At 52.9% G+C, this 23,291-nt stretch overlaps 1 protein-coding gene across 1 annotated transcript in view; it reads left to right on the forward strand.

Moving 5' to 3' along the window:
* Window positions 1-23,291, forward strand: part of Stab1 (stabilin 1) — a 27,131-nt gene continuing 3,840 nt past the window's right edge. Inside the window, exons 1-53 of the mRNA XM_051204772.1 lie at window positions 1-200; window positions 4,442-4,578; window positions 4,852-4,967; window positions 5,151-5,236; window positions 5,299-5,368; window positions 5,639-5,734; window positions 5,997-6,107; window positions 6,321-6,517; window positions 6,734-6,864; window positions 7,019-7,146; window positions 7,358-7,446; window positions 7,651-7,785; window positions 7,911-8,051; window positions 8,201-8,263; window positions 8,497-8,610; window positions 8,701-8,754; window positions 8,896-8,976; window positions 9,202-9,360; window positions 9,949-10,011; window positions 10,231-10,326; window positions 10,684-10,770; window positions 11,615-11,726; window positions 12,485-12,671; window positions 12,758-12,851; window positions 12,980-13,138; window positions 14,014-14,109; window positions 14,694-14,789; window positions 14,902-14,949; window positions 15,070-15,200; window positions 15,348-15,459; window positions 15,785-15,862; window positions 15,941-16,039; window positions 16,167-16,265; window positions 16,390-16,521; window positions 16,744-16,872; window positions 17,238-17,294; window positions 17,653-17,736; window positions 18,241-18,436; window positions 18,546-18,641; window positions 18,719-18,764; window positions 18,845-18,921; window positions 19,040-19,165; window positions 19,360-19,433; window positions 19,537-19,611; window positions 19,836-19,958; window positions 20,242-20,289; window positions 20,465-20,542; window positions 20,647-20,793; window positions 21,264-21,404; window positions 21,494-21,553; window positions 22,684-22,860; window positions 22,932-23,018; window positions 23,111-23,260. Coding sequence (XP_051060729.1) covers window positions 120-200; window positions 4,442-4,578; window positions 4,852-4,967; window positions 5,151-5,236; window positions 5,299-5,368; window positions 5,639-5,734; window positions 5,997-6,107; window positions 6,321-6,517; window positions 6,734-6,864; window positions 7,019-7,146; window positions 7,358-7,446; window positions 7,651-7,785; window positions 7,911-8,051; window positions 8,201-8,263; window positions 8,497-8,610; window positions 8,701-8,754; window positions 8,896-8,976; window positions 9,202-9,360; window positions 9,949-10,011; window positions 10,231-10,326; window positions 10,684-10,770; window positions 11,615-11,726; window positions 12,485-12,671; window positions 12,758-12,851; window positions 12,980-13,138; window positions 14,014-14,109; window positions 14,694-14,789; window positions 14,902-14,949; window positions 15,070-15,200; window positions 15,348-15,459; window positions 15,785-15,862; window positions 15,941-16,039; window positions 16,167-16,265; window positions 16,390-16,521; window positions 16,744-16,872; window positions 17,238-17,294; window positions 17,653-17,736; window positions 18,241-18,436; window positions 18,546-18,641; window positions 18,719-18,764; window positions 18,845-18,921; window positions 19,040-19,165; window positions 19,360-19,433; window positions 19,537-19,611; window positions 19,836-19,958; window positions 20,242-20,289; window positions 20,465-20,542; window positions 20,647-20,793; window positions 21,264-21,404; window positions 21,494-21,553; window positions 22,684-22,860; window positions 22,932-23,018; window positions 23,111-23,260 — 5,649 coding nt within the window. The 5' untranslated portion in view covers window positions 1-119. The remainder of the gene's footprint in view (window positions 201-4,441; window positions 4,579-4,851; window positions 4,968-5,150; window positions 5,237-5,298; window positions 5,369-5,638; window positions 5,735-5,996; window positions 6,108-6,320; window positions 6,518-6,733; window positions 6,865-7,018; window positions 7,147-7,357; window positions 7,447-7,650; window positions 7,786-7,910; window positions 8,052-8,200; window positions 8,264-8,496; window positions 8,611-8,700; window positions 8,755-8,895; window positions 8,977-9,201; window positions 9,361-9,948; window positions 10,012-10,230; window positions 10,327-10,683; window positions 10,771-11,614; window positions 11,727-12,484; window positions 12,672-12,757; window positions 12,852-12,979; window positions 13,139-14,013; window positions 14,110-14,693; window positions 14,790-14,901; window positions 14,950-15,069; window positions 15,201-15,347; window positions 15,460-15,784; window positions 15,863-15,940; window positions 16,040-16,166; window positions 16,266-16,389; window positions 16,522-16,743; window positions 16,873-17,237; window positions 17,295-17,652; window positions 17,737-18,240; window positions 18,437-18,545; window positions 18,642-18,718; window positions 18,765-18,844; window positions 18,922-19,039; window positions 19,166-19,359; window positions 19,434-19,536; window positions 19,612-19,835; window positions 19,959-20,241; window positions 20,290-20,464; window positions 20,543-20,646; window positions 20,794-21,263; window positions 21,405-21,493; window positions 21,554-22,683; window positions 22,861-22,931; window positions 23,019-23,110; window positions 23,261-23,291) is intronic.

Genomic DNA, 23,291 nt, shown 5'->3' on the forward strand with positions numbered 1-23,291 from the left:
TGCTCACCCACCCCGTCCTGCCTGCTTCCTCATGCCTGCCTCTCGGAGCTCACTCACTGCCTGCCGCTGCAACCTCTGTCTCCATACAATTTCTTTCTTGGACAGCGGACCTTCCTACCATGGCAGAGCCCCGGATCTTCCTTTGGCTCTGCATCCTGGTCTTCTGCCTGGCAGGCTCCGGCTTCATCAGAGGGCAGAAGGTGAGAAGGAATCAGTCTAAGGGGACAGGGAGGACCGGGCATAGCTGGTGTCTGGATGGGTGAATAAGGGGTATCAAGTCAGATGGTACTGTCTGACATTCGTGATGGCCCAGGTAGCCAGGCTACTGCCCCACCTCCTGAGGCTGAAGTTTGTGGCTGTTCTACCTGAAGTCCAAGGCTACAGCAGCTTGATCTCCTCTAACTATGCCTGGCTAACTGGTTGTGTACTGTGTGTGAGCAGCCATCCTGGGTTTCCCAGCCTGTGAGTGAGCAGGGACAAAGCCGGCCCCATCCTGCTGGGCTCCCCTCCCAAACTGATGCCATCATCTATGTGGTCCTTACCTGGGGGTTTTTAGATGGGATCACTACCCATCCTCTGGGAACTGTAAAAACTCATTCAGAACCTGGCCACATATCTGCCTGTAGCCAGCACCTAAGTCTGGGAACTGCCCCTAGCCAGCCCTGGGCATGGACATTTCAGTCTTTACAACCTCTGGCCAGCTTGTTCTGCTCTCTTATTGGGAATCCAAGGCCCACGCAGGACGGCAACAAGCTGTTCCCACTAGAGCCACAGTCTAGACCGTAGCCTGTGATTACTGCCCAGGCTCACAATTCCCCATGCGCATGCGCTGAGTGGTTATAGCATGGCCCCGAGGCCAAGACTGCCTGGTTGGCTGTCCCTAAGTCTCTCCAGCCCATAGTAAGGGAGCTGCTGCCTGGGCTTTGAGGAGAATTCCACACCCTGAGTGTGGAGACTAAGTTTGGGAACCGTGGCTGGGCAAGAGAGCTTGAGAGAGAGAGAGAGAGAGAGAGAGAGAGAGAGAGAGAGAGAGAGAGTCCCTTGGGAGACCACGTTCATGGGCTTCTTGAGCAGCTTCAGAAGTTCCGTGGTAGAGAGGAGATCTGCCGCCAAGTAGCCATGGGGCTCTTTGTCTTACACTCCCTATAGTCCCACGGGGGTTAAAATGATTTCAGGGCCAGGCCAGGGCTGGATATGGCGGTGGGACCCTGGGGTGAGCATGACAGTGGACAAACCACCAACTCCTGGGTTGTGTTGAGCTGGAAAACACCTTGCCACCTGTGTTCTGGGCAGTGGGGACAGAGATCAGTAAGAAACCTCAGCTCCTCAGCTTGGAGGGTTTTGTTTTGTTTTGTTTTCTTGTCAGAGGCCTGGTATAGATCTGAACACTTCTAAGTCCTTAATTCTGGACCCCAGAATTACAACTTGGATCAAGAGAAAAGTTCTGAGGTCCTTGTGGGTAGGAATGTAGCAATGCTGCCCTTGCTTCAGGGGGGAAAGGGCATCCCTGAGTCACACAGCCAATAAGACTGGCAGTAGGACTAGGCACAGCAAGCGTGGCAGTGAATGGCTCTCTGAGGGTAGGTCTTAGCACGCTCCCATCTAGAAGCCTTCTGCCCAGTGATCACTTGGTGTTGAGCATAAGCCTGGGATCCACAGACAAGGAACAAGAGCTGGGGCATTGCCGAGCCCCCAGTTCTGTCCGCTCCTTCCCTGATCCAGGCAAGGGGAGGCAGCTCACAGGCCCTTCCTACCTTAGGGGATTTAGGTTCTAATCTGTCAGCCTAGAGACTCCCCAGGACCTTGGACCCAGCTTGGAGGAATTTCTTTCACCTCACTCCTGGGCTTAATAGTTCATGGCTCCCCGGCTTCCCCAGCAGACACTGCAAACAGCCCTGAATTAAGTAAGCACTTTAGCAGGTCCCAAGGTGCCCTCAGAAAGCAGACCTCTGATTCAGCTGAAGTCCAAGCTCATCCCACCCAGCTGGATCACCAGCAGGAATGTGGGCTCCATCTGGTGTCACTGGAGTGCCTGTCTAGGGCGTGGTCCCTGGAGAGGCGCTGATTTGGCAGTTGGCTTATCTATCCATCACCACTTCACACAGGCTCACAAAGCTCTAGCTTCCTCCCAGCCCTGCCTCCCAGTGACAGTTTTCAACTCACCCTGAGCATTACCCAAGTCTGGCCAAGCCTCCTGGGGTCCCCACCTGAGAGGTGACTGTCCTGCCTGCCCCCTCTCTCTACCTGCCACACTGTAGCCACTTGATTTCCTAGACTTTCCCTAGTTCTGCAGACATGAGCTTTGGGATAGAGAATCCAAATGTAACACCAGGACCCAAATAGGCATATCTGAGATTGTGCTGAGTAACTTCCCCTCTTGGTAGACCGCAGAGTGTGAACAGAGAAATCACAGCAGCAGGGAGAGAGAGAGAGATGCCCCCCCGGAAGTGTTTTTCCTTTTCTTTGGTTTTGGGAAGCTACTCATCTGTAACTCATTTTAGGGGAGTGGTGTTCTTGGTGCACCCCCTTTGGAAACTGTGTGGTCAGCATTTTCTCTAAGCTATTTCCCCCATCAAAATGTGCCTCTTCTCAGCCCGTTGGTTCACAACCAGAGAAACTCAGTCCGCCTTCCAGGGACAGCACTATGGCTTCTTTTTGACCCTAAGGTGGGTCTTTTTGACCCATTGAAAGACTATTGAGGATTATCTCATACCACTTCATGGGACTACAGGATGGAGGAGGGCGGGGCCTCTTCACACCTCCCAGTTTCCCTAGCCACCCTCAAGTGATGCCCTCAGGCCCCATACCCAGTTCTCCACTCAATGCCAGTTTAAAGCACTAACTGAAGCAGGTGTAGTGTCTCACACTTCTAACAGGTTGAGGTAGGAGGGTCAGAGGTTCAAAGCCAGCCTGGGGCTACATTAGACATGCAATAGAAATATATATGAAAGCTTAAAAAAATAAGAAATAAATTTACTGGGTGATGGTGGTGCACATCTTTAATCCTTGCACTCAGGAGAAAGAGGCAGGCAGATCTCTGTGAGTTTGAGGCAAGCCTGATTTACAGAGTGAGTTCCAGGACAGCCAAAACCCTCTCTTGAAAAACCAAAATAAAAAACATATATATATATATATATATATATATATATATGGAAACTTTAAAAAAATAAACAAATTTACTGGGCGGTGGTGGTGCATGTCTTTAATCTCAGGAGACAGAGGCAGGTAGATCTTTGAGTTCAAGGCCAACCTGGTCTTCAGAGAGAGTTCTAGGACAGGCAAGGCTACACAGAGAAACCCTGTCTCAAAACAAAGACAAACAACAAAGAAACAGATAAATAAGTAAGCATAAAAGCAACAACAAAGAACTCATTAGCTGAGTCCTGAGGCCGCACCCAGCCAGGCCTGACCCAAGCTTAAGGGGCAGTTGTCAGCCTGCCCCGCCCCCCAGCCACTCTCCATCCTTCTTTCAGGCCAGCTTGCATTCCACATGTGGTCATTTGCTCTTTTCCATCTCCAGCCTTGGTTGTGATGTCCCTCAGCCAGAGCACTGACCCTGACCAACGAACTCTTACGAACTTCAGGTCCATGTCACCAGAGTAGTTTGTTATTGACTTGACACAACCTAGACTCACCTGGGAAGGGAGCCTCAACAAAGGAGTGTCTAGGACAGTTGGCCTGTGTGTGTGTGTGTGTGTGTGTGGAAGATGGTGTTGATTATCAGTTGAGTGGCACTATTCCCTACACAGGGGATTCTGAGCACTAAGAAGTACCCTGTTGCTTTCCTCTGCTTATAAGATTGGAGATATGGGTGCAATGACAGACTGTAACCTGGATTTGTGAGCTAAAACACTCCCTTAAGTATTTTATCAGGGTTTTTGTTTGTCTTTATTTATTTATTTTGGTTTGTCAAGACAGAGTTTCTCTTTGTAGCTTTGGCTGACCTGGAACTCACTCTGTAGACCAGGTTGACCTCAAACTCACAGAGATCCACCTGCTTCTGCCTCTTGAGTGCTGGTAATAAAGGCGTGAGCCACAAAAAGGCGTGAGCCACAACGCCCAGCTGAAATCACTGTTGCTTGCAGACATTGTGAGGCTTGTTGTGTGTCTTTTTGGATCAAAACAGCAAGAAGGGGTTTTAGGCAATGAATCTGGGCTCCAGGCCCTGCTTTACACCCTGCCCCTGCGCCTGGTCAGAAAAGGGCCCCCTGGACTTCATTTTCCTGTTCTTAGATGGTGATTCTCTGTAAGAAGACAAAGTCTTGAAGTTTTTCTGCCATGGACATGGGGATAGGATGTGGCGTTGGCAACTCCTCACAGGGAGGTTTCTCAGGACCTTCCCTGGCCTTGCCCATTCCCACTAAACAGAGGGGAAACTGTGGCCTTGCTACAGTCAGCATGGACTCAGGGCCCCTCACTGTGAATTCTGCCTATGGCCCAGGTGCGGTCTAAACGCTGCGATGTAAAGACCAAGTTTGTCACTCACTCACCCTGCACCACATGCGCAGCTGTCAAGAAGCGGTCATGTCCCTTAGGCTGGTTTCGGAGTTACCCAGAGAAGATACTCCGGGACTGTCGGTATGGGCCCGTTGACTTCTTCTTTCCCACTTTCAGGAGGGTGGCAGGGGACCCAGAGGAACCTCACTGACCTCCAGGTGGGGGCAGACAAAATACCATTAACCCACACCCCTGTGTCCCAGGAGGAGTTACTGGGCCCTATGCTCGGCACTGGGCTAGATGGAGAAGCCAGAGAGGTGGGCGGGATACAATTCCTGGAATTCCGTGTGAGGAGGGTGGGCATGAAGGCCACAGGTGCCTGCCACCTTACCTCCTGCCTTCCTTCTCTCCTAGCTATGAGGTGCAGCTGAGGGGCTCCTCAGTGTCCTTCAGTGGCTGCAGCCAGGAATGTTGGAAGGACATGGTGGAGAAGGCCTGCTGCCCCGGCTACTGGGGTTCCCAGTGCTATGGTATGGAAGAGGTGGCCCGCCCCAGCTCCTCATCCAAGGGGCCCTACACTGCTCTCAACCTTATGACTGCTCATCGAAAGCCACCATCACAGGCTCCCTAGTCCTGGCTGTCCTGGGGGAGGGGCCGGAGGAGAGGCAAGGGGGGCATTCCGGGAGAAAAGCTGAGTTCTTGGGTGTCCACAGAGTGTCCTGGAGGTGCCGAGACACCATGTCATGGCCACGGGACCTGCCTGGATGGCATAGCTGGAAACGGAACCTGTGTGTGTCAGGTAAGGGTTGGGTCGGGTGAGGAGGGCGTGTTGGGGGCTCCACTGACTAAGGGCATTCACAGGAGAACTTCAGCGGCTCAGCCTGCCAGGAGTGCCGAGACCCCCACAGATTTGGACCTGATTGCCAATCAGGTAAACTTGCAGGGCCTCCATGAGGCCAATCCTACCTGCCTCGGACCGCTCCTGACTCCTCAGCCCCCCCCCCCATGTCGGCTTTGCTTCCTTCTGCCCTGAGGCTCAGAACCCTCCTCTAAGAAGCCCTCCATGGTGCTCCCTCTTTTCCCTTGTGCTGTGATCATGTATGGCAGCTCTGGACTCTCCAGGTTATTTCTACATTCTAAGTACTCAGAGGACAGGGAGGTGATGTCCCATATGTACCTTGCTCTTTTATGTCTCCCTCAGTGTGCAGCTGTGTACATGGCTTGTGCAGCCATGGGCCGCAAGGGGATGGGAGCTGCCTGTGTTTTGCTGGATATACTGGCCCACACTGTGACAAAGGTGAGCAATGCTACTTAGTGCAGCAGGTTCTTTGTGGCCAGAGTAGGGGAGGATGACTGGGTAATGGATATGGTCTGGGTTGAAGCTGGACCACATCAGCCTTCAGCCTGTTAGGGGACCCGAGTGTCATTCCAGAATTCCCCTCTCTGGAGGATCAGAGAAGCGAAGCAGCTTCTTAGAGTCACACAGCAGGAGGAGGGCAAAGGGCTTTGTGATCCTCCCCAACCTGAGGGTGAGCTGTGGCTGTGATTTCTCCACTCAGAGCTTCCAGTCTGCCAGCGCCTGAGATGCCCCCAGAACTCCCAGTGCTCTACAGAGGAACCTACCTGCAAGTGCCTACCTGGATACACTCAGCAGGACAATGCTTGTCTTGGTAAGCCTGTGATCTGGAGGCAGGGACTCTGACGTGGAGAGCACAGTGCTTGTCGGAGGCACTGGGAAGGGAAGATTTTGTACTGCAGTCTGGCCACTTACACAGAGAAAACTGTTCCTAAGAGGCAGAGGGCCTATGGCCACTCTGGTGGAAATGATGATGGGGAGAGGGCTCCTGGCTCTCACCTTACTCAGGCTCTCTCTGTCCTGGCAGCTCATGACCCCTGTAAGCCATCTCCTTGCTCCCCACTGGCCCGATGTTCAGTGAATTCCAAGCAGCAGGCTCAGTGTCACTGCCCAGAAAATTACCACGGTGATGGGAAAGTATGCCTGCCCCAGGACCCATGCATCACCAACTTTGGTGGCTGTCCCAGCAACTCTACCATCTGTCTGTACAAGGGTCCAGGCAAGGTGAGCTAGGACACCTGCTTCCCAAGCCACTCAACTCTAGCTGTGGAACTCAGGGCAAGTCACCCCAGATGTCCCACTTGTAAGATGCGGGGATAGTGCCCATCCTAGTCTTGGAGGATGGGTGGCAGGGCTGTGTGAGGGAGGCATATGCCAGTAGTTTTCCTGAATTCTCACTGGTGGATGTACTGTCTCTTCCTGGCCCTGACATTTGCCCAGGCTGTCTGTGCATGCCAGCCGGGTATGGTTAGCATCAATGACAATGTTTCTGCGGGATGCTATGCCCTCTGCAAACCACATTCCTGTGACAAATCGGCCACCTGTCAGGTGACCCCTGATGGAAAGACCAGGTGGGCACAAGGGCCAAGGGGAATGGGCGCAGAGCAGGGAGGGTGGCGTAGACAGTGTACTGTGCTGTGTTCCTCTACTTGGATCTTGGCAGGGAGGGCTTGGGAAGGATCAGGGGGATGGCCCATCCTCTCTCTGACCGGTCTCTCTCTCCAGCTGTGTGTGCAAGGACGGTGAGGTGGGTGATGGTCGAGCCTGCTATGGACACCTGCTGCACGAGATTCAGAGGGCCAATCAGATGGGCCTGGTGTTCCTGAGACTAAGAGTGGCCATTGCCATGCTGGGTGCGTGCCCCCTCCCAGACCCACAGAGCTGGGAGGAAAGGGTGCTAGCCTCAGCACAGACTCTTGTTTCTTTGCCCAAGAACTGGGTGAGGCCAGGATAGAGGTGGGGACTGGCGCTGGCACTTTCATCCTCTTCCCATGCTAGACATCTAGACCCATCCCCTCTGGAGCTCCCATTTTCATTCTGACATTACCTCTCTCCCCCCTACAGAGAAGGGCTGCCAGGAGATCCTTACCACATCGGGCCCATTTACCGTGCTGGTGCCATCCATCTTCCCCGTCCCCTCCAGTACCATGAATGTGAGCCCTTTTTCCCTGAGAGCAGGCCAAGGTCTCCCCATACGTAATGCTTTTCCCTTTGAGATAGTCTCATTCAAACTCTGAAAATAAAAGGCCTGCAAGGCCTCTTGTCCTCTCCTTGACTCAGGCAGGGGTGGGGGTGGGGAGGTGCAGAGGGTTGGATTGTCTGGGATAACACAACACCCTCTCCCTGTGCATCTGCAGATGACCCTTGCTCAGCAGCTCTGCAGACAGCATATCGTTGTGGGGGAGCACATCCTCCAGGATGCAGGGCCCTCGAATACACGCAAGTGGTGGACGCTTGCTGGCCAGGAGATCACCGTTACCATCAACCACTTGGTATGAGAGGGACCTCCAGAGAAGTGACAGGTGGATGACACAGTTGGGGCAAATGTGTGGCAGCGAGAAGGAGCTGCAGGACAGAGGGGGGCATGTGGGACAGAATCCTTTGTCTCTCTCATCAGAGATACACTTATAAGTATGAGGACCAGCCCCAACAGACATTCACTATCCAAAAGGCCAACTACATAGCAGCCAATGGGGTTTTCCATACAGTCACTGCTCTAAGGAAGCAGCCTCCACCTCCACTCCCAGGGGACCCCAAGGTGAGTCAGCAAGCTGCTTCTACCTTGTGCAGTAGGGGATGTCTTGGTGTGTGAGTCCAGGCAAGAGGTCACTCCAGCTTGCAGAAGCTAGGCTTCCCGTCCTGGGGCTAAAGCAGCCTCATCCTGTCCTATGGCCCTTAAACCTGCAGAGAACTGTCGGCCAGATCCTTGCTTCCACTGAGGCTTTCACACGGTTTGAAACAATCCTGGAGGTGAGCTTGGGGGAGCAGGTTCTACCTAGCTGGGCTCACTGTCCCAGAATCTGCCCATCTACCTTCCTAGAGCCCATCCGTCCCAATCCTGGGGTTTTATGGGGCATGAACCAATGCATTGGTCATGTCTCCCACTAAGAAGTAGGAGCACCCTGCTGGCTGGCAGTGGCAGGAACCAGGTTGGGCTCTGGGGCAAGGCTCTATCTACCTACCCTTTCATCCTGCTGCCACAGAACTGTGGGCTGCCATCCATCCTGGATGGGCCTGGGCCCTTCACAGTTTTTGCCCCAAGCAATGATGCCGTGGACAGTCTTCGAGATGGTCGCCTGATCTACCTCTTCACATCAGTGAGCTCCATGGCGAGATGGGGCTGTGGGCTGGGGTGGCCAGGGCTCCCCCACCCCCACCAATTTCCAGCAATCGACTCCTCCCTTCAGGGCCTTTCCAAACTTCAGGAGCTGGTGCGATACCATATCTACAACCGTGGCCAGGTGAGAGGTCTTCCCCTTCATGGTGGTCCCTGTTCCAGGGACCCAGTGTCCTTGTGCTCCCTTCTCCATTTCTGAGGACTCAGAGAGTCACTGTGTATCACTGGACAAGGCCCAGCCTAACACCACTGTCTCCTGCTCCAGCTGACCGTTGAGAAGCTCATCTCTAAGGGACGCATCCTCACCATGGCCAACCAGGTCCTGGCTGTGAATATCTCTGAGGAGGTGAGATCTGTGAGCAGCTGGGCACCTGGGTCAGGGCAGGAGCTGCTGGCCTTGTTCATGCCTGTCAGTGTGCTCTAAATACCACAGGCAGGACATTTGATAAGGCCCCAGCTGGGCTAGGAAAATGGACATAGGGTGTACAAGTATGAGGTAGAGCCACAGCAGACAGACAGAAAAGAGAGCACCAAGGCCAGCTAGGGATGGCACATGGGGTCTGTGCTGCAGGGGCGCATCCTGCTAGGCCCTGAGGGCATCCCCGTGAGGAGAGTGGATGTGCTGGCTGCCAACGGTGTGATCCACATGCTGGAAGGCATCCTGCTACCGCCCACCATCTTGCCCATCCTACCCAAGCACTGCGACGAAGAGCAGCACAAGATTGTGCAGGTGAGCCCTGCAGTGAACCCAGACTGTCCCTTGTACCCAGACCCCCACACCTAGCATATGGGCAGGAGAGAACACTGAGACTGGGTAATCAGAGAAAAGGCTTATTTTGACTCAGAGTTCTGAGAACAGTGGCAGCGCCGTTCTCGCTGAAGGAGGGCAGTTGGACATAGGTGAAGGGGCACAGTGACGCATGTCCTTGGCTCATCCCATTTAACCTGCACCATGATAAACTAGCCCATCCCTGCATGACGGGAGCCTGGTAGCCCATCTACCTCTTTTTTATTATTGTTGTTTTGGTTTTTGGTTTGTTGAGATAGGATTTCTCTGTGGCTTTGGAGGCTGTCCTGGAACTCACTCATGTAGACCAGGCTGGCCTCGAACTCACAGAGATCCACCTGCCTCTGCCTCCTGAGTGCTGAGATTAAAGGGGTGCGCCGCCAATGCCCACCTGTAGCCCATCCACCTCTACAGACCCCTCCTCGCATACCTTTCTTGGCCTCTATAGTTGGCTCTTTCTCCTCCCTCAGATTGTTGCTGAGTGCTTCTGACCATCTTCCCCCTCTCTCTACCCTGCTCCGTTCTTCCCAGGGTTCTTGTGTGGACTGCCAAACCTTGAATGCTAGTGTATGCCCCCCAAACAGTGTGAAAATGGTGAGTACCTCTAGCCTGGCCCGTGGGGATCCCTTTGTGCCAGTATTGCAATCATACCCAGGTTGCAGTGCGGGGAGAAGGGACAGGGAGGCTGGGCCATTTCCTGGAGGTTCAACATGTCCTAACCCACAAACAGTGGGAATATTGGGCCAGGGAGGGCTGCCTGGCAGACTGGCCCAGCACCCACTCTGCTGACTGGCCTTGTATGGCCTGCCCTAGGATATCTTCCCCAAGGACTGTGTTTATACCCATGACCCAGCTGGACTGAATGTGCTGAAGAAGGGCTGTGCACTCTACTGCAACCAGACCATCACAGTGAGCCTGGGAAGGCCTGTGCCCCTGGGGATCCTGGCCACTTCCTCTTTGTCTGGGCTTCCCAAGTTGGGTTGAGGGACTCCCTTTCCCAGGCATTCTTTTGTTTTCAATTGGTTTGGAAGGGTTTTTGTTGTTTAGTTTTGTGTCCATGCTAGGAGTAGAACCCAAAGCCTTGCATGCTAGGCAAGCACTTTGTAGCTGAACAACACCTAGCCCTGTCCTACATCCTAGTGGTTAAAGAGGTGCCACTGGAGAGTTCATACCTATCTCTGTGCTCTAGAGAGGAGACCAGGAAGCCAAAGCATCCTGTGTGGGCGTTGGCATGGCCTGGATGTTCACGCATGCTGTCTCTTGCAGAAACGCGGCTGCTGCAAAGGATTTTTTGGGCCTGACTGCACACAGTGTCCTGGGGGTTTCTCCAACCCCTGCTACGGCAAAGGCAATGTGAGTCCCCACCCACTAGGTGTAGTGAAGGTTGACACCTTCCCTGGCTGGCAGTGTCAGAACCAGGCCTGCCTGTCTCTAGTCTCAGCTTGTCCAATCTCAGTAACTAATGCCGGACCAATTAGAAATTATTATTTCCAGGTCTAGAGAGATGAGATGGCTTAGTGGTTAAGAGCATGTGCTGTTCTTGCAAAGGACCCGAGTTTGGTTAGCAACACCCATGTCAGGCAGTTCACAACCACCTGTAACTCCAGCTCGGGGGATCCAGTGCTTCTAGTCTCCATTGGTCTCTGTATTCAGGTGCACACACACACACACACACACACACACACACACACACATGCATGCACAGACACACACACACACACACACACACAGTTATGTTCTGAGATATTTTCTCTATATAGCTCTGGCAGTCCTGGAACTCTCTCTGTAGGCCAGGCTGGCCTGGAACCCATAGAAGATGCCTCTGCCTCCCAAGTGCTGGGGTTATAGGCAGATGTCACCATGTGTGCCAGTTCCTAACCTTTTTTTTAAAAAAGTAGTAATTATTTTGATAGTTTTAACATCTATTTCCCAATCAAAGATGACCTGCCAGTATTCTTTGCTATTCTGCTTTTGACACTTTGGGATGTCAGAGCTACCTGAGTGCCTGCACAGAGCACAGGGGTTCATGTCTGGGTTACAATAAAACCTCCAGGACTGTGTGCCCGTGTGGTCATGGGAGCTGTCTGGCAGCTGAAGTGATTTTTGGAGGTCTCGGGGCACCAGGGAGGAAGGCTCAGGGAGGCGAGTATGTGGTTACCATGGCCATGACTGATCCATTGTGCTTGCCATCTTCCAGTGCAGCGATGGAGTCCAAGGCAATGGGGCCTGCCTCTGCTTTCCAGACTACAAGGGTATTGCCTGCCATATCTGCTCCAACCCAAATAAGCATGGCGAGCAGTGTCAAGAGGGTGAGTGATCCTGGCCCAGGCTACCTCCCTCCCAGAGAGGTATAGGAAAGGTGAGTAGGTGCTGGGTGGTGGTAGCGCACACCTTTAATCCCAGCACTCGGGAGGCAGAGGCAGGCGGATGGATCTCTGAGTTTGAGGACAGCCTGGTCTACAGAGCGAATTCCAGGACAGCCTGGGCTGTTACACAGAGAAACCCTGTCTCAAAACAAACAGAAGAAGAAAAGGTGACTAAACAGAAGAAGGAGAAGTGGCTAGGGGCTTCCAAGAATGAAGAGGCCCTACGAGGAATAGTACCAGTTGGAGAACAGAAATGGATGTCTTTTTCACCTGAAGAAAATTATACTTTAAAGAGAGCAGGATTTAAGCAAGACACATTGGAGATTTTCTGATAGTGGGATTAGAGACAGAGTAGTTAGAGCTGTAACTAATAATTCAAAGCTGGGCATGGTGGTTACACCTTCAATCCCAGCACTCAGGAGGCAGAGGCAGGCAGCCTGGTCTACAGAGCGAGTTCCAGGACAGCCAAGGCTACACAGAGAAACCCTGTTTTGAAAAAACAAAACAAAAGGCCTCCCTCATAATTTACTTATCTGTTCTTTGAGTTTCAATGATCTATAATAAAGGGTCAAATAACATAAAGTCAAGACTATTGTAGCCACTCCATTCTGGCCCCTCACTTTGCAAAACTGGTTGTGGCTCACAGCAAGCCTTTCTTCCTGTCCAATTTCTCTGTTCTTATTTCTTCCCATTTCTTATAGACTGTGGCTGTGTCCATGGTCTATGTGACAACCGTCCTGGCAGTGGAGGAGTGTGCCAGAGCGGCACATGTGCCCCTGGCTTCCAAGGCCGCTTCTGCAATGAAACCATGGGAAACTGTAGACACAGAGGGCTGGCTCAGCTCTGCCACCAGAATGCTCGTTGTGTTAGTCAGGAGGGTGAGGCCAGGTGAGGAGGACCTGGCTTCCTTTGTGTCCTGTCCGTAATTACATGTCAGTTTGCTTACCCTCTAGCATCCTCTTCTCCCTCCCCAGGTGTGTTTGCCTCGATGGGTTTGAAGGTGACGGCTTCTCCTGCACACACAGCAGTCCCTGCTCACACCCAGACCGTGGTGGCTGTTCGGAGAACGTTAGTCTCTCTCGCCCCTCCTCTTACCTTACCCTTTCTCTAATGTTCTGACCCAGATGCAGGATGGGGTTCCTTGGTCTACACCCATGGCCCTGTACCCTTGAGTCACTTATTCATGACCCATACAGGCTGAATGTGTCCCTGGAGACCTGGGCACCCACCACTGCATTTGCCACAAAGGCTGGAGTGGGGATGGTCACATCTGTGTGGCCATTGATGAATGTGGGCTGGACACTCGAGGTGGCTGCCACACGGATGCTCTCTGCAGCTATGTGGGCCCTGGACAGGTGAGGAGCAGGATATAGCTGGGGACTTGTCTCCACCCACTCTAACTTCAGGAGCATCCACTCCAAGCTCAGAGTCTGGACCCACACATGCAGATGAAGTCATGCAGGTACCCTGGTATTGTTCATTCATGTGCTCCCTGGGTCCCTATGTGTAACCAAGCACCTGTTGTAGAGCAAGCTATCTCCTAGACTGGGGGAGTGTGACATGAAGCCAGGTAGGTGGAGGCCCTGCCTCCAGAGGTCCCAGACCTATAGATTCACAGTAATCTATCTCTGGAACTTCATGGTCTAGTCTCAAATATTTACTGTGTGATCTTAAAGCAGTTTGAAGTTCATGAACCCAAGTTTTGATAAGTGTTTAAGAATATCTAACTTGGGCTGGGCACGGTGGCACATGCCTTTAATCCCAGCATTCAGTTGGCAAAGGAAGATAGACACCTCTGTGAGTTTGAGGCCAGCTTGGTGTGCAGAATGAGCTCCAGAACAGTTAGAACTACATAACAGCCCCTGTTCAAAACAAAACAAAAGAATATCTGAGATGGAGAGCCAGCTCTGTGGTTAAGAACACTGGTCTGGGTAACAGGGAAGGGAGTGGGATCTCAGTGCCCTTCCTGGGGCTGGCCTTGACCAACCACTGCCCACTGGACACAGACGCTGACCTCAACCCAATGGCCTTGATGGGGTTCTGAGTACAGTGTGGTGCTGGGTCTCCACGGAAACTTCCAGTCAGTGCCGTCTGAGAGCTGGTTTCTTCTTGGGCTCCAGAGTGCAGATCTCCCAAGGGCAAGACAGTGAGAGCCTGGGCAGATCTCCTGAGGAGCAGAGGAAGAGATGGGCCTGTGGCAAGATAAAACTCTCTTCCCTTGCCTCCCCAGAGTCGATGCACATGTAAGCTGGGCTTTGCTGGAGATGGCTACGAGTGCAGCCCCATTGACCCCTGTCGGGTAGGCAATGGCGGCTGCCATGGCTTGGTAAGAGGTACCAGGGCTTCAAGTCCCTGGGGAGGCTCTCTGGGGAGGATCTGCTGCAGCTGGGCATGTCTGTCCTTAGCATTTGTATCTTCCTAAATTCCATGTCGACACTCCTCCTCTCCCGCAGGACAGACCCACTGCACTCTGAAGGCCGTGGGCCTCCATTAGTTGCCTAGCCTGGGCAGCTTCTCTCACGTGCCACCCCGCCCCATTCCTTGTCCCCCTGGCCCTGCCAAGCTCCTTGCTGTCCCTTGACTTCCCTCTGCCTCCCTGCCTTGCAGCATCTCTGCCTTGCCCTTCCTGCTTTCAGAAGCGCAGGCTCCTACTGTCAGGGTTGCCTTTGTCACTGGTTCTCCAGCCCCTAGTTAGGACGGATGGGATGCTTCCCATGTCCAGTGCTCTGTGGCACTGGGGAGAAGACCATTGAATGGGCTTTGCGAATACAGGCAGGGTGTCTGGAGAGGGGGATAGAAGGACTCAGAGGCTGCACAGGGGGATAGATGACACAGGAGAGAAAGATGAGAACAGCTGGCTTCTTACTCGGATGAGGAACACAGGGCCCTAACTGTTCCTTAACTCTACAGGCTACCTGCCAGGCAGTTGGGGGAGGTCAACGGGTTTGCATATGCCCCCCTCATTTTGGTGGAGATGGCTTCAGTTGCTATGGAGACATCTTGCAGGTAAGTGGTGCACAGATTTGTTGTCCTCCCATATACCTGTGGGGAAGGGGATGCTTGGGGATTTCAATTTGTCCTTCGGTCTATGACCTTAAACTTTTTTTCTGTCCCTTAGGAACTAGAGGCAAATGCCCACTTTTCTGCCTTCACCCAGTGGTTCAAGGTAGGGGCAAGGCAGAATGCCAGGGTTGGGGTCATGTCTACAAGGCCTTCCTAGATAACAGGAATGCTGCCTAGCACTCCAAGAGACACCTTCCTCTCCCTGTCCCCACTCACTGTACAGAATTCGAGTGTCACTCTTCCTGCTGACAGCAGAGTCACAGCCCTGGTGCCCTCTGAATCTGCCATCCGTAGGCTGAGCCTCGAGGACCAGGCCTTCTGGCTACAGCCAAAAATGCTGTCAGAACTGGTCAGGTGGGACAGCCTGGAAGGGCTTGGGTCACAGGGGTCCTGGGCGGGATCTCAGACCCTTTCCAGCAGGGTTGGAAAGTGGGGAAAGCCGGGGGTTAAGGTCCTTTGTAGGTCACACTGGGTTCAATGCCCTCCAACTGTTCCCCTTAGGGCCCATTTTCTTCAGGGTGCCTTCTCAGAGGAGGAGTTGGCCCGGTTAAGTGGACAACAAGTAGCCACCCTGAGCCCCACGACACACTGGCAGATACACAACATCAGTGGGGTAAGAGCTGAGCTCCGGAATGATAAGAACTGGAGTGGTCCCACAGAGGCACCCCACCCCTACCCCAAGACCTGGGCTCCCAGGAAATAAGCTTGGGGTTCCTTGGTCCCGCCCAGGGCTGATTCAGAGACTACACACAGGACATAAAGTTGACTCATTAGAAGCTGTGTGTCCCAGTGCCTGTAACTGTGCCCCTCTTCTGTGGGTACTGGTGAGGGTCTATGTACCCACCTAGTAGATAGAGCCTGAGGCTGTGAAGCCGGTGGGATGTCTCACACCGTGTATCAGTGCCCAACAAGAGTAAGCTCTGTCTGCTCTCTTTTAGAAAGTCTGGGTGCAGAATGTCAGTGTGGATGTACCTGACCTCCTTGCTACCAATGGCATCCTACACATTATTAGCCAGGTATGGCAGGAGAAGGGAGTGTGGGGGACTTCCTTAGCCAGCAGTGCTGGACTGACAGCCCATCCTGCTCTATGCCAGGTCTTGTTGCCTCCAAGAGCTAATGTGCAGACTGGGCCAGGGTTGCTGCAGCAACTAGATACAGTGCCTGCCTTCCACCTCTTCCGGGAGCAGCTAAAAGTAATGGAGGTTTATTCAAGGGGAGAGGGTTTCCAGGAGCTCCTGCAAGGGGGCTGGCTGGCTCCTTGTAGCATGGCTAAGGACTGCCATGACCATCCTTCTACCTTGCTCCTGTTTCTATCCCTAGCACCACAAACTGGTGGCCCAAATTGAAGCTTCCAAAGCCTACACCATTTTTGTGCCCACAAATCATTCTCTGGAGACCCAGGGCAATAGCAGTATCCTGGTGAGACCTTGAGGATGGGCAGGATGAGCCTCCTATGCCAAGACACAGGGACATGGTGGGGATGACATGATACCCAGGACCCTCGAGAGTCTTTAGAAACCCTGAAGTGATTCCTCTCTGGCAGGACATAGACACAGTTCGACATCATGTGATCCTTGGGGAGGCACTCCCTGTGGAGGCCCTGCGGAAAGGAGGGCACCGGAACTCCCTTCTGGGTGCTGCGCACTGGCTGGTCTTCTACAATCACAGTGGCCAGGTGTGAAGGGCAGGGATTAGGAGACCCTTCCCAGGAGATCTGTTCTTAGGACTTGCCTTGGAAGCTTCCCCACCAAGGAGACCCCAGCCTCTGCTCCAAGAAGACTTCCCTCCCATCCTTGGAGCTTCCCCCAGTCCTGGAGTGTGTTCTTATCTTATTGCCTCTAAGAGTGAGGGTGGCAGTAGTGGGTAGGTAGAGTCAACCTGCTGTCCTCCTTGCCAGCCTGAGGTAAACCACATGCCACTGGAGGGTCCCTTCCTGGAGGCTCCTGGCTGCTCCCTCTTTGGCCTGTCGGGGATCTTGACTGTGGGGTCCAGCCGCTGTCTGCACAGCCATGCAGAAGCTCTTCGGGTAAGGAGCTGGGCCCAGAGGGGCATTAAAAGTCAGCAGCTGTGGCTGCTGGAGAGATGGCTTGGAGGTTAAAGCACCGACTGCTCTTCCAGAGGTCCTGGGTTCAATTCCAGCAACCACATGGTGGCTCATGACCCTCTGTAATAGGATCTGGGTGCCCTCTTCTGGCCTGCAGAGCAGCTGCGACTGGGTGTGGTGACACATGCCTTTAATTTCATAACTCTAGAGACTGAGGCAGAGAAATCTCTTCTTCTTGAGCTTGAGGCCAGTCAGGGCTACAGAGTGGACAAAACACAAGAGCAGCAGGGAGGAGCATTTGGCTGGCCTTGTACTGGACCATCTGATGCCTTGCTCTTCTTCTCCAGGAGAAATGCATAAACTGTACCCGGAAATTCCGCTGCACTCAAGGCTTCCAGCTGCAGGTGATGCTGACCTCAACACAGCTCTGTACTTACTTACTTACTTCAATGTCCCCACTAAACCCCCAGGTCCAACCCTGCTGGGAACTGACCCGGTTTGGTATGGGCACCTGCAACTCCCAGTAAAGGCTGAACCACATCCCTGGTCAGCTCAGAGGAGTTTTCATTGCCATCCTAGGCCTGGTCCTCTGCCATTCCCTTGTCAGGCCCATCTGTCTTGGCCTCTACCTTTCCCTTCTACTATTCTCCTCGTGCTTGTCAATCTCAATCGCTGTAACACTTGCAGCATAGTTGCTCCCATGCACAACCCTGTCCCTGCCCAAGACACCAGATGACCCTTCCTATGTGTCTCCAATTCTAGGACACGCCTAGGAAGAGCTGTGTCTATAGATCTGGATTTTCTTTCTCCCGGGGCTGTTCCTACACATGTGCCAAGAAGATCCAGGTTTGCTCTGAGATGTCTCCTACCAAGGCTTTGCACAGGGAGGAAAGGACAGAGTAGGCCCCGGCAAGAGCTTAGACTGAATTTCAAGGGCGGAGGTGCTGAGCTTCCAGCAAAGACAGCACAGCAAAGGCTTTAGGAATATCCCAAATTAGAGAGGGCTACTGTGGGTCCTGTGTCTAACCCCTGGGGAATGGGCAAGGGAAAGAGATACAATGTCACATTCCAGAGCGGCACCATCAGCAAACCTGTGGTGGTATTGAGGCTTCCTTTTTTTCCCTGTGCAATCCGTGGAGTGGTAGCTCTCCCTTGTTAGAGCCTGCTCACACCAGGAAGGCAGCCCCCACACCTCCTGAGGGACTGGTCAAACCCCCTCCCCAGATCTATGCTTCCAAGTTATTCTATTTCTGTGAACCTGAGATGCTACCATCTGTCCCTGGCTAGTGACATCCTTCCTGGACTGCATTGGGCCTCTCTCCTTCCCTTCCCATTCCCCTGCCCCTACAGGTGCCCGACTGCTGCCCAGGCTTCTTTGGCACCCTGTGTGAGCCATGCCCAGGGGGTGTAGGTGGAGTGTGCTCAGGCCATGGGCAGTGCCAAGACAGGTTCCTGGGAAATGGTGAATGCCGCTGCCAAGAGGGCTTCCATGGAACAGCCTGTGAAATGTGTGAGCTGGGCCGCTATGGACCTACTTGTTCTGGAGGTGAGGTCTGCATAGAGTGGGATGGTGGTCCTTGGGAAGGAGACCAGACTGGGTACGGCACCATAAAGAGCAGGAAAGCAATTCACGTCCTTCATGGTCCCACTTCCAGTATGTGACTGTGACCATGGGCTGTGCCAGGAGGGGCTTCGAGGGAATGGAAGCTGCGTCTGTAATGTGGGTTGGCAGGGCCTCCGCTGTGACCAAAGTAAGTAGGTCCCAGGGGGCTAGGGCCAAGTGACTGTAGGAGAATCTGAATGACCAGAAACTTCTGTCTGCTCCCAGAAATCATCGATCTCCAGTGTCCTAAGAAGTGTGATTCCAATGCCAAGTGAGTGAGCCCAACCTATGGTGGGGTGACTGTGGGCAGGACAGGGCAGACACAGGCTAAGTGGCTGCCATCCCTCCCAGCTGCGTACAGGATGTCACTGGGATCCCCGCCTGTATCTGTGCTGCAGGATATTCAGGCAATGGCAGTTACTGCTCAGGTTGGCCATATGAATGCCCTGGGCCCCACTCTGGAATGCTTGGGGTGGCCATCCATCTTCTCTCTAACCTTTCCTTTATCTCCTGCCTGTTTTTTTTTTTTACAACTTCTATCCCTAGAGGTGGACCCGTGTGCTTCTAGTCATGGGGGCTGCTCACCCTATGCCAACTGCACCAAGGTGGCTCCTGGGCAACGGACATGTACCTGCCAGGATGGCTACACAGGCGATGGGGAGCTGTGCCAGGGTAAGGTGCCCCAAGATAGACACACGTGAGGAGGGTAGGCCACCTTAGTATACTGAGTCAGACTAAGAAGATTTGAGTGTATGAAGGCGACTTGGGGCCCAAAGAGGGAGGAGATGGACACCTGGAGTTGCAGATGGACAGGTGAATGGAGGGGACATCAGGGCTATTCCTCATCTCAGTGTCTCTTCCCCTAGAAATAAACAGCTGTCTCGTCCACAATGGAGGCTGCCATGTTCATGCTGAATGTATCCCCACAGGCCCCCAGCAGGTCAGTTGACAGGCTTGACACTGGGGCCTCCATTCAGACTACATCTGGGGTAGCTCTTTCATTCAGGGCTCCTTGCAATCACAATGATCAGGATTTGTGACAGGTCTCCTGCAGCTGCCGTGAAGGCTACAGTGGTGATGGCATTCAGACTTGCAAGCTTCTGGACCCCTGCTCCCAGGTTAGACCCTCATATCCTAGCACACTTATCAAAGGAATGGGACTGAGGACACAAACAGCTTTCCTCATCCCAGGATGGCCCTAGGGCCTCCCTTACCCCTAGCTCAAATCTGGCTCAATGGTAGAAATAAAACTTTGAGGGCTGAGCAGGACTTTGAGGCATCTTCCCTGAGGTTGGTCTCCCAGAGGTGAAGGGATACCTCCATTGCCTTCTTCTATTCTCAGAACAATGGAGGCTGCAGTCCTTATGCTGTGTGCAAAAGCACGGGGGATGGGCAGAGGACATGTACCTGTGACCCGAGTCATACTGTGGGAGATGGTATCACCTGTCGTGGACGAGTTGGACTGGTAATGATGCCCAAGTCTGACCCAGACTTGGTCGTGGCTATGCCCCATTGCCCCATGAACCTGAAATGCAGTCTTGGCTAAGGCACCAGATTTAATTCTGATCCTTGAATACAACCCCATGTGACCCTGAATCCAATTTCATGCATCACATGAAAATAATCCTGGCCCCAGCTCAGAGCCCCCCTGGCTTGGCCAGGCCTTGGGCTACCAGTGCTGGGACAGGCACCAGTCCCTGAATGGGGGGGGGTCACCCAAAATCTGAGCTGAGCCCCCTCCCCCGCAGGAGCTCCTACGGGACAAGCATGCCTCATTCTTCAGCCTCAACCTCCTGGTGAGTAGCCTGCTGGGCAAATTTCAACCCGCTCTGGACCTCTGTGTTCCCATCTGGTTGAGATGTTGGCTGGCCTAGACTCTCAGAATTTCAGTTTTTCCCAGAAGAACCGTAGGCGTTCCAACTTGGTACCAGATTGTTCTTCTTTTGCTCAAGTTGTGCCCTGCCTCCCCAGGAATACAAGGAGCTCAAGGGTGACGGACCTTTCACCATCTTTGTACCACATGCTGATTTAATGAGCAACATGTCACAGGTACACAGCCCTGGGAGAAGTCTGGAGAGAGGTGAGGATTCTGGTCACTCCATGGGCAGAAGTGATAGTCATTGGCTGCCACTATCTTCATGACTTCATGCTAGGATGAACTGGCTAGGATACGTGCCCATCGCCAGCTTGTGTTTCGCTACCATGTGGTTGGCTGCCGGCAGTTGGGGAGCCAGGAACTGCTAGACCAGGGATATGTCACTACACTGTCTGGGCACACACTGCGTTTTAGTGAGAAGGAGGTGAGCTCTCACACTGGCTATAGGGTCATCCTGCAAGGCTACAATTCAGCTCCCAGCTCAGCCCTCTTCAAACCCATCCTTGTGCCCTGTCTCTGCTTCTTTAATAATCATTCTGGATCCAAAATGAGAATGAGAGGGGCCCAGCCCAGTGGATACCACTCTGGGCTCCACCCATTACTACTGGCCTGTACCAAGCTGGAACTCCCAAGTCAAGATGATACCAGCACCATGCTCCCACAATGCCAGGCCTAGTGTGGCCTGGCATAGTGGGATAGAAGCCCCACCCCATGTCTGGACTCTGCCCTTGACTAATTCACCTTCTACCTCAGTCCAAAAACCAGGACTGTCTACCAAAAAACTCTGCCTCAAGCCCTGACCTGGCCCAGGCACACCCCATAGCTTCAAGCACCCTACTGATGAACTCCACACAACCTCAGCTTGGCCCAAACGCAACCATGCTTCTCCTGCAGGGCAGCATTTATGTCAATGACTTTGCTCGGGTGGTACGCAGTGACCATGAGGCAGTGAATGGCGTCCTGCACTTCATTGACCATGCTCTGCTGCCACCAGATGTGTTACACGGGGAAGTGGATACTGTCCCAGTCCCTCGGGTATGGCTGGGCAAGAGCCTGGAACTGGGTGGCAGGCTGGGGTCCTCTCTTCCTGCCTGATCACATGGCTCCTGCGTGCTCTTTCCCAGAGAAATGTCACCACCGCTGCTGAAAGCTTTGGCTACAAGATCTTCAGCCGCCTAGTGACGGTACTACTCTCATGAATGTGGGTCTGCCAGTGTGTGCGCATGAGTGCAACAGTCTGTGTGCTTACAACAACAGCCTGTCTGTGTGCTTACAACAGCCTGTCTGTGTGAATAAAACAACAGCCTGTCTGTGTGCTTACAACAGCCTGTCTGTGTGCTTACAACAGTCTGTGTGCTATAACAGTCTTGTGCTTACAACAACAGTCTGTGTGCTTACAACAGTCTGTGTGCTTACTTACCTCTTTCTGGGAATGGATGTGCCTATGAGAATTTCCTTGTACAATGTAAGAACCTTCCAGTGTGGGTACACACGAGGAAATGAGCAGCCAAGGTGTGTGCAAGTGTGTGTGCAAGTGTGCCCATAAACAGTAGCTCTCCTACCTACACTTTCAATTTCATATTCAACAATGTTGGCAAGATGGCTCAGTGGGTGAGAGTGTTTGCTACCGTGTCTGACAACCTGGGTTTGATCCCTGGGACTCACACAGCAGGAGAGAACAGACCCCTATAGGTCTCCATGCATGCAGTTGCAGGATGTGTCTTCTCCTACATCCCATACACAAAAACACACACACAACAAAACAAACAAAAACAAAACAGGTTAAGTATAATAAAGATATTAAATTGAAAAGCCCTTGAAATCTCTCACATTTTAAATAATTTTTATTATGATATATTGTTACAATTGTTTTATTGGTCCTCTCTCCCTCTCTGTCTCTCCCCCCTCTCCAAGAAAGGGTTTCTCTGTGTAGCCCTGGCTATCCTAGAACTCACTTTGTAGATCAGGCTGGCCTGAAACTCAGAGATTAGCCTGCCTCTTCCTCCCGAGTGTTGGGATTAAAGGTGTGCGCCATCACCTCTTGGCTCTCCTTTATGCCTTATTGTAGTTTATAAATACTTTATCACAGGTATAGGAAAACAGTCTATGTATAGTTCATATGTATGGATCACTGTTATTTAAGGCATCTGCTGGGGTCTTGGGCCCTATCCCCTTCAGATGAGGGAATAACTGTCTCCCAGGGTGGCTGCAGATAAGTGGCACTAGTTATTGGGCTGGGTGTCTCTGGCTCTCCTTTCTGGATTCTGGGGTCCAGCCTCATCTCCAACTGTCACATCCTTGCTCTCACCCCCAGATGGCTGGTCTTCTACCCATGCTTCGAGATGCATCCCATCGTCCCTTCACTATGCTGTGGCCCACAGATTCTGCCCTGCAAGCCCTGCCTCCTGATAGGCAGAACTGGCTCTACCATGAGGACCACCGTGACAAACTGGCAGCCATTCTTCGGGGTCATGTGATACGCAGCATTGAGGTGGATACAGACCCAATCTTTGGTCCCTATCGCCTGCATGTTCAACTCTAATCACATCTCCATTTATTTAGGCCTTGGCATCTGACCTACCCAACCTGGGCCAACTCCGAACCATGCATGGAAACACCATCTCTTTCTCCTGCAGTAGTGCCCGGCCTGTGAGTTTGGGGAGAGGGCTTGGTTAAGGAAAACAGGTGCAGGGCAGTGAGGAGCTACAGTGCCCTACAGTGTCCTACATCTTCCCTTCTAGGGTGAGCTCATGGTAGGTGAAGACAATGCTCACATTGTGCAACGGCACTTGCCCTTTGAAGGTGGCCTGGCTTATGGCATTGACCAGCTGCTGGAGCCACCCGGCCTTGGTGCCCGCTGTGATCGTTTTGAGACTCAGATCCTTCAAATGGTGAGGAAGGCCGTAGGCCACAGGTGCATGG

This window comes from Phodopus roborovskii, unplaced genomic scaffold (assembly GCF_943737965.1).
Source record: "Phodopus roborovskii unplaced genomic scaffold, PHOROB, whole genome shotgun sequence".
NCBI lineage: Eukaryota > Metazoa > Chordata > Mammalia > Rodentia > Cricetidae > Phodopus > Phodopus roborovskii.